The 9,132-nt window shown below is 49.4% G+C and overlaps 1 protein-coding gene and 1 long non-coding RNA gene across 2 annotated transcripts; one reads left to right on the forward strand and one right to left on the reverse strand.

Moving 5' to 3' along the window:
• Window positions 1-609: 609 nt before the first annotated feature.
• LOC132077026 (uncharacterized) lies at window positions 610-2,890 on the reverse strand. Its single transcript, XR_009418987.1, has 2 exons — window positions 2,357-2,890; window positions 610-878 (listed from the first exon to the last, which is right to left on the reverse strand). It is a non-coding gene; the product is annotated as an uncharacterized LOC132077026 (long non-coding RNA).
• A 4,194-nt stretch (window positions 2,891-7,084) lies between these two features.
• On the forward strand, window positions 7,085-8,545 carry FOXQ1 (forkhead box Q1). The gene has a single exon (XM_059478463.1). The coding sequence runs from the start codon at window positions 7,085-7,087 to the stop codon at window positions 8,318-8,320; it is 1,236 nt and encodes a 411-aa protein (XP_059334446.1). The 3' UTR covers window positions 8,321-8,545.
• Window positions 8,546-9,132: the final 587 nt, after the last annotated feature.

The following is a 9,132-nucleotide window of genomic DNA, read 5'->3' on the forward strand; positions in this document are numbered from 1 at the left end:
AGCTCTCTGTCTTTCCTCTTTCTCAGCAGTTGCAGGAGCCTGAGCAGTTGCACAGTTCAATTAGTTAAAATAATTTTGAGTGATAGTTCAACTGTTTCTTTTCCAAAAGGTAATAGTTTTCCTAATTAGTCACTTGCTTTGATAAGGCACTGACTTTAATCTAAATTAACAAGACTTTATCTACTTGCATCATTTAAACACACCCTACTTGCAAATCTGGTATGACTAAAAACCATGACAAGTGTTTGGTTTCATTTTACATTTGCTTCAAAGTGCCCCACTTGGAGGTTAATTATTAATCTACTAAAGTATATGTAAAGGTTCAGGGAAACAACAGGGTTAGTAGGTAGAGAAGTAGTGGAGGAATTAGGAAACCCATGTTCCATTCCCATCTTAGATCATGTAAGTTTGGCCAAGACATTCAAACCCTGTGAACCTTTACTTAGAGAACCAAAATAGCAACACTCTGCACAAAGCATTCTGACAACTGTCGGGAAGAAATTTCATGGGTGTGAGGCAACAGGATGTTTATTCACACCTTAAAGAGACTGAAACTCAGCTAATCCCTTAAGAACTCACCTAGGAACTGAAAATCAAATACACAGTGCATGCAACTCAACAAAGTAATGATTTTATTACATCTGCAGCAACAGAAGGACCAGCTCTCCAAGTATTTGCTACAGTTCTCTGAAAGGCGGTGAAAACATGCTCGATTTTTAGAACCAGTTTGCAGGATATAAATCCCCATCCCTCTCCACCTGAGGTACTGCAGTGGATGCGCCCTCGGTATAACTCTGCTCTCTGTTCCAGGAGTAAGCCAGCAGCAGCATGGGCCAGATTTTCAAAGATTCCAATGGTTCTGGAGCTGTCCAGGAGGGCTGCAGAGAAGGAAAACAGAACACAGCAAACAGAGGACAGAAAATGCAGCAGAGAGGTACAATTCAGGGGTAGTACTGCCAAATCCTGCCTAACACAGCAAACTCTGACTGTCAGCAGCCTGCTCCCGAATAGCTCCATTATAATGCATTTCACTTTGTCTTGGAAAAAATAAAAATCAAGAAGATTTTCACACCATGATTTATTCATAGATTTGGCTAAGGCCTATATAAATCATGGGATTCCACCCAGAAATAACTTTTTGAAAGCAAAGAAACAACAAAAGAAATCCAACCCAGAAGTAAGAATGTTAAATACTTATTGCTGTTCAACTAGAATGTTATTGGCAAGGTGATTAATTTGTTGATCCACAGTGCTATAAATAGTACTTTAACTTCGTTGAATTGAAACATATCCTTCATATCTCAAGTCACTGTTTACCCATGTAAAATATATGTGGGTTTGAGTTGGCTTAGGTGTACTCCAGCAAGGGCTAGCAAAGTTCAGTGAGTCTCCATCACATATTCTAAGTCCTTCATCCCTTAGTTAACTTTGCTGTAATTCTCTTCTCACAAGGTTGTTCACTTTCCTCCATCAATGCATGGATTTGAAGGCAGTGAGAGGCTATTGTAACAGCTCAGCTGGTGTTTCCTCATATCACGGGCCAGTGATAGCAAGCCTCTGGCATCAATACCAAGTTTGATGCCAACAGATATTTGGTCTGGCACCAGCAAAAACAAGCTATGATGGTTTCTTTTTAAGTTTGTTTGGCACCAGTAGCAAAAACCATTCACTATGCTTGGCAGAGAGCCACAGAATTTCACCAAATGCTTCTGCATCACAACTTCATAACAAGCGTAACACAGCGTAACTTCTAATTGCGGTGGAGCCTGCCCCTTAGCAAGCAATTCCCTCCTGGCAATTATATATCCAGGATTATCAATACACGTGCTGCTTTCCAATACCAGTTTCCTCCTTACTGTAAGAAAAATTTCCTTGAAGAGATCCACAAGGATCTCTTGAAGAGATCCACAAGAAATCCACCATTTGGATTTTGTCTCTCGTGGTGCGGTTACATGAAACCCAGTAATCAGCCATGAGAAAAGCCTTTGGGGACAGTTACTGAATTAAGGCATCACAAAATATGTTGTAAATACTGTGTTGATTTAACCTCACCCTGCACTCTTTTATGTCACGTATTTCTCAGACTGCAAACCTGCAATATATTCCAGAGAGGTTCATCTTATGCCAGTGTGGAACCTCATTCAAGCCCTGGAGGCTTAACACAGCACTAGTAAAAAGCAAGAATTAGCTATAAATTATCTGAGTCTCGAGACAGAGCAAGCTCCATTTTGACAGCTCCTTGCTAAATAGTACAGCACTTTCCAGTGAGGCCTTGTGGTGGATACCTCAGTGGACACAGCACAGGACAAGGGCTCCAGAGAGCTCAGCTCTACAGACAGGGTTGCAACTGACTTACCAAATTATTTTCAGCAGGACTCGCCATCATTCCTTGTCACCTGTAAAATGGGAGAGCTCTGAGATTTGTTGGTGAAAAGGATGGTGTAAGAATCTGGATTTTTTTTCTCCAGTACTAAGCATTAATAACAAGAACAATAATGTCACTTCCTTCACAGGAGAACATCTGTGCCTGCCGATTCTGTCACAATCCATGGCTCTGGAGAAAAAAAAAAATTGCTTAGATGCAGACATTTTTATGGAACATGCAGTGGGCACAGGGAGGAAGTGATACTAAGCTCTCAGCATGGGAAAATTCCATTCTGAGTAATGTCTCCCAAGAAAATAAAGACTGCATGAAACAAAATTGAAATGGAACTCCCCATTGTAAATTCATCTCTTAGTACCTGCCAAAGACACGAGAAAATCTCTACCCACAGGGAATGGATGTTCTTCTGAAAATGTGCCAGTCTTTCCCAATGAGGGAATTCACGCAAACATGCATTCTGCTTCAGTGATCAAACTCTTCCTCTCAAGGTCTAAAGGAATTTCCAGTAACCTCCTCTCTTACGGCTGGTCTCTAGCTGGATTTCCTTCAACTACAAAAATATACATAGTGCAATTAGCCAGCCCTCACAGACTGCAGTTAATTTATGCATGCTAGGCACATCTCCTGCTGCGAGCAGCCCGTCCAGAGCGAGCTCTTTGAACTGCTCCATTGTTTCTCACGTCGTGTATTGCATTGTCCAGGCTGCTCGCTCCTGGCAAGGCAGGGCACTCCTGCAGCTTGCCACAGGAGGAGAAGGGATGATGGAGCACTTTGTCCAGCTGCTGTGCTGGACATGTCAGGTGCACAAATAAGCTTGCCTGCCACTAACTATAGGACTTTCCAGACACCACAGAGACTTTTACTGGCCAGTTGTTCTTATATGACCTTACTTGGAAACCCCCCTCTCTATTCTATAGTTAGAGATCTGGAGAGACTGAAGGCAGAAAAGAGAAGTAAGAAAGAACTGAGTGAAAAAAAAGAAAAAAAACTAGAAAAAATGATTTTTAAAAAGAATTTGAACCAAGAACATATCATGACACACCTTTGAACAATGTTTGCTGAACTAAAAAACACATATCTCCATGGTTTAAAATACCATGGAGACAACATGGATCAACCAAAAATACACTCACAACCACCAGACAGCAAAGCATTTTTCTACATTTAGTACAGAATATTTTTGTAATTGGTAGCTTGAGCAAATTGCAAAGGACTATACAACCTCATTTCCAAGTACCCATTGGCAGACTATTTCTGAATTTAATGAGTGAAATACTACAAAAAATGGGAAGCAAAGCTGATCGCATGATTTTCAAGCAACCATTCACGTTTCTCCGTTTGTCTTTGACTGGATAGGGTAGGAAAAGAGGGGATTGTACATCAAAAAAGTCCTACTCTGCTGATCTAAAGAGGAAGAGACATTTCATTTTAGAACAAAGAATTAGATTTTTTTTTACCTTGCTTCACTGGAGGTTTTTGGAGGTTTTTCTTGGGGTGATGGGGGTGGGGTGTTTGGCTTTGCTATAATACAGCACATCAAAGTGCTTTTGATGTGAAGTTTACTTAACAGAATCAGTTTTTCCGATGATTGTGTTAATCTTTATAAACCTGAAGGCGATACTGTGCCTTTTTAAAAACTATAGCAGGAAAAGACTTGAGGTTACATATACTCTCAGTGGTGAGAGATGGGAGTAGTTGGATTATTTCACCACTGCTTACAACTTTGCTTGTGTTTCATTGGCAGCGTTAGCAATGGGCTTGATATTGCTCTCATTCAGGCCAGGAAGGCTCTGTTTAAACCCGGCACAGACCTTTCATAAGCACTTTTCATATATTTTCTCAGGTCAGAGCCACCAGAGATTTCAAGGGAGAGTTTACAACAGGCACTGGCTCAGAGATAGCAAAGGGGCCTTGAGCCACAACAAGAATCAGCGCTGATCTCAGAAAGGTTCCCTGCTCCCACCCATTAATAGCTATCTTTGTATTATTTTGAGTACAAGCTTCTGTCCCCTCTTGAATCTTGCAAAACCAGCTTTGCCATCCACTCCTAGTCTTGAAGTATGGCTGTGAAAAAGCTTCTGTTATGTCTGACGTGTTTACCTACAGCATTTGAATGACTTTTTAAGTTCTTTGAATAAAGATAAGAGACAATGTGTACATTTTCCACACAAATAGTGGAACGGTAATAAAATAAACATCAAAGGCAAGCTAGCAAATCATCGCTACTTCACTGCTATTTACAACAAAAGCAGGAAGAGGAACAAACCTACCCTTGCCATTGGCATCATCATAGAAAATATGAGTTTTGGAAGGAATGATACCTTTTTCCCATACCCTTAAACACAAACATTGGCACCAACAGCTAAGACAACACTTTACTGAAGGATTTCAGTTTACATCACATGGAGACAACAACAACAATGAACCAAGAGAGGTCTCCCTCCTCTTATTTTTGTCTTTCTGAATTGCCTGCTTTTCTCAACTGGTACAGCTTTTGTGAGAACAGCAAGACATCTAGGGTATTATTATTTCCATTAAAGTTTTCAAAAGGGGGACATAAGAACCCCTCACTCTTCAGTATTTACCACGTAAACTCATGCAGACAGAAGAAATGGCAAAGCTTTGAAACAAAATGCAGGTGTGTGTGGGGGAACATATATTCTGTTCAAGAGAGATCAAGATAGAAAGTAGGGCTGTTTGTTTCTCCTCCTAGTCTTTTAAACCTGCGCTTTTTTCGTCTTCCTCTCCAATACTCCTTGAGAGCCAGACCACAGTGGAATAGTTCTAACCAGAGTGACTCTGCATTATGTATTTATTCTAAAATAAGGTCTGATTTAGAAAGACTGCTTTTGGAAAATATGGAGCAATCCAACTCTTACTCCAGGACACAAAATTCAAAGCATACATATGAGAAATAAAACATAAGCACCACACTGGATTTCTGCTGATGTTATTGTTATTGTTTTGCAGACGCCAGCGCTACTGCCATATGAAGGGAAATGGAATTTTGCAATGGACTCTGAACAGTGAGCAGAACAGGGAGTTTTCAGAGAAGCTGCTGCCAGCTAGCTCTCTTCATTGACTTCTTCTACCTAGCATAATGTTGAAGGAGAGGAAAAAAAAAACTCTGAAGGAGGGCAAGACCCCAAGACCCTGACAACTTAAACCCAAAAAGAAACCCAAAAAGGATGACTAATTTTGTTAAAGAAGAAGAGTGTCTAGGTAAAATTGCAGAATACATAGTCCCAAGTATTATGGGAAATTTACAGACTCGCGGTGATTTAAAAATGTTAAAGTTACCTTTAAAAACACCCGAACCCAAAACCTACACAAGAAAATATTTTACTAAAGAGTGTCAGTTGTAAGAGAGAGGTTACAAACACACCATCAAGAAGAGCTTAAGCCATGCTACTACAGAAAGAGACACATAAAACTGAGGTTAAGGCTTTGTCTAACTCTCTCATAGCAAAACTCCAAAGCATTGCCTACCTGTTCCCACTCTACCTCTGCACCAGGTGTGCTTGTGACAGAAGGAAAGAGAAGACCAGGACTGAAACTGTTTTGTCAGGCTACATAAATCATTAGGAATTCACAACTGCAAAGCCATGTATTATTTTCCAACAGGTTGTTGAGCTGTCATATTACAACTTGTTGCTTTATACGGCGCTATTAAAATAAATCACTGCACGTAACAGGTTCAGCTCTGCCACCTATAAGTCATTCTGCATTTTACACCTGGGAGGCGGGCCGGCTCTGCTTAGTCGCGCCGAACTGCAGCTTCGTTCGAAATACCCGGGAAGGGGAGGGACCTGGCAGGAGAAAATACAAACAAGTTTCGTAAAATAACTTTCCAACAAGACCTCGCTGTCATCTTGGCTAATTATGGCTCTGATACGGCTTATTAGGGCATACCCACCTTTGCTACCTTGCTTCTCCACCCACCACCCTTTCAGATCTTTGTCCTGGCTCCGCCTCTCGCCGGCGTTATAATGGGCTGGTCTGAAAGTGGTGGAGAGACACACAACCACAGGGGAAGGGAGAGATAATGACAATAACACTAATAACCCTAATAACCCGTCTGCTGCCCGCCTCGCAGCGAGGAGCCAGCCCGGCGTCCCGGCACTGACAGCGCTCGAAGCCGGAGAGAGCGGAGTATCCCCGACGGCCCTGAGAGCTTCTCCCCGCGCCCCGGGAGCGCCGAACGGCAGCAGCGGCAGCGCCCCCGAGGAGCACCGAGCCCGGGCGGACGCGGAGAAGCGCCAGCTCCGGCAGCCGCCCGCCCGCCCTCTGCTCGCACCGGCTCCACGGGGACCTCCTCGCCCCTCTCCTTCGGCCCCATGGAGCAGCGAGAGTAAAGGGCGAGAAGGACAAAAAGGGGGCGAAAGGAGAGCGAGCACCCCAGTGGGGAAGAAGGAGGTGGAAGCCCGGAGGAATCGCCCGGTCCCGAAGGCGGCAGGGCACCGCAGCCCGTCCCCGGCGCCCACCGGCCGGGAAGGGGCCGGCCCCTGCCAGCGACCCGGGCACCGAGCGGCGCTGAGGCGGGCGCTGCCGCCGCGGAGCTGTCCAAGCCGCCGAGGGGACAGCAGCCGCTGGGTCACCCGGCTGCCTCCCGCCTCCATCCCCTGAGGCCGCGCCGAGGGGCGGGGGTCGCGCCCGCCCAGCGGAGCCGCGGGGTGCGGGGGGGCCGGCGGCGGCGCCGCCATGAAGCTGGAGGTGTTCTCGCAGCACTATGAGGACAAGCTGAGCGCCGGCAGCGACCAGGAAGGCAGCGGCTCGCTCTCCCCGGCTCCGGCGGAGAGCGAGCTGGGCTCGGACGGTGACTGCGCGGCCAACAGCCCGGGTGGCGGGGCCGGGCGGCCGGGGCATCCCCCGCCGCCGCCCCCCACGCCGCAGCCCCCGCCGCCGCCGCCCGCCGAGAGCGCCAAGGGGAAGCCCTACACGCGGCGCCCGAAACCGCCCTACTCCTACATCGCGCTCATCGCCATGGCCATCCGCGACTCGGCCGGCGGCCGCCTGACCCTGGCCGAGATCAATGACTACCTGATGAGCCGCTTCCCCTTCTTCCGCGGCGCCTACACCGGCTGGCGCAACTCGGTGCGCCACAACCTCTCCCTCAACGACTGCTTCGTCAAGGTGCTGCGCGACCCGGCGCGGCCTTGGGGCAAGGACAACTACTGGATGCTGAACCCCAGCAGCGAGTACACCTTCGCCGACGGCGTCTTCCGCCGCCGCCGCAAGCGCCTCAGCCGCGCCGCCCCGCCGCCGCAGCCCGCCCGCCCCGCCGCCGGCGTCCCGCCGCAAGTGCCGCAGGAGGCGGCCGGAGCGGGCGCCGCGTCCCCCGGCGCTGCCCCGCAGTGCTGCTGCGCCTCCTCGCCCTGTCACTGCGCGCCGGGAGCCAAGGACGCGGCGGCGGGGGGCGGCGGGGCGCGGCCGGCGGGCGGCGGCGCTGCCAAGTTCTCCAGCTCCTTCGCCATCGAGAGCCTCCTGCAGCGGCCGGCAGGACCCCGCGCCGCCCCGCAGCCGCCGCCGGCCCCGCACGGCCGCCTCCTGTGGCCGGCGCCGCCCGCGCCCCCGCACCTGCTGCCCGGCCCGTACCCGCTGCTGCCCTACCCACCTGCCGCGCAGCCCCCGCCCGCCGCCGCCCTCTACGGCGGGGGCCTCCTGCAGCTCTGTGCCTACGGGCTGGGAGAGCCCTCGCCGCCGCCGCCGCCGCTGCTGCTGGGGGGCGTGCGGCCCGCGCTGGCCCCTGGGGAGGCGGCGCCGCTGGCGGAGCGGCCGCGGGCGCCGCTGTTCCACGGCGGGATGGCCAAGGGCGGGCGGGGGCCGCCGCCCGGCTCCCCGCTGTACGCGCCCCTCCGGCTGGCCGGGCCGCTGCCGCCGGCGGCGGGGGGCTCGGCCTCCTTCCAGCCGTACGCCGTGGAGACCCCGCTGGCTTAATGGAGCCCCCCTCCTCCCCTGCGAGGGACCTGCCCGGGGAGGCGTGGAGGGGGAAAGGAGGAGGCTCTGGATCCCGCACTTTAAACTCCAGAGGCGACCGCAGCCTCCAAGCAAAAGCCTCGGTGACTGTGCCTTAGTGAAATGACAGTGGGTTTAACTTAAACCAAAAAAAAAAAAAAAAAAAAAAAAAAAAAAAAAAGGAAAAAATAGAAAAAAATCAAACAACTGTCGGTTTGGACAAAGCCATGAGCCTCAAGTGCTTCTTACTGTTCGTTGAGACTACTTGACTTAAGCCAGTCCGTCTCCATCCCCTTTGTGTGTCCCTCTCTTGTCCCCACATCTCCCGCTCCCGAAGGCGGGGGCAGCAGGGCGGGGGTGCCCGCGGAGGGGCGCGGTGGCGGCCGCTGGGGATGCGCTGTGCGCTTGGGAGGGCGGGGAGCAGGGAGGGGGCCGGGAGCAGCAGCCAGAGAGTCGGGGAGGGGGCCGGGGTCTGCTGAGGAGCCGTAGGTCTGTACTGCAAAGCAATGCATCACTGTGCCAAAAGAAACCTTTTCTCCTGTCCGGCAATTGGCATTTCCTGGGAAGGGAGGATATTAAATTATTTATAAAAGTAGTGTTTTTAACACAAAGAGAGTGCAGCTTTTTAAATTAATTATTGGAGGGGGCGGGAGAGGGGAAAGGGCTCAAGGAAATGTCAGGCGTTATGTCCTGTACTGGCTGGCGTTCTACGTTTGTGGCCAAGACCATTGCTACTGGAAAGAGAAGAGTAAATTTTTTTCGTATTTTATTTTTGTGTTTGTATGTAATATATG

Source organism: Ammospiza nelsoni, chromosome 1, assembly GCF_027579445.1.
Source record: "Ammospiza nelsoni isolate bAmmNel1 chromosome 1, bAmmNel1.pri, whole genome shotgun sequence".
NCBI classification, from domain to species: Eukaryota; Metazoa; Chordata; class Aves; order Passeriformes; family Passerellidae; genus Ammospiza; species Ammospiza nelsoni.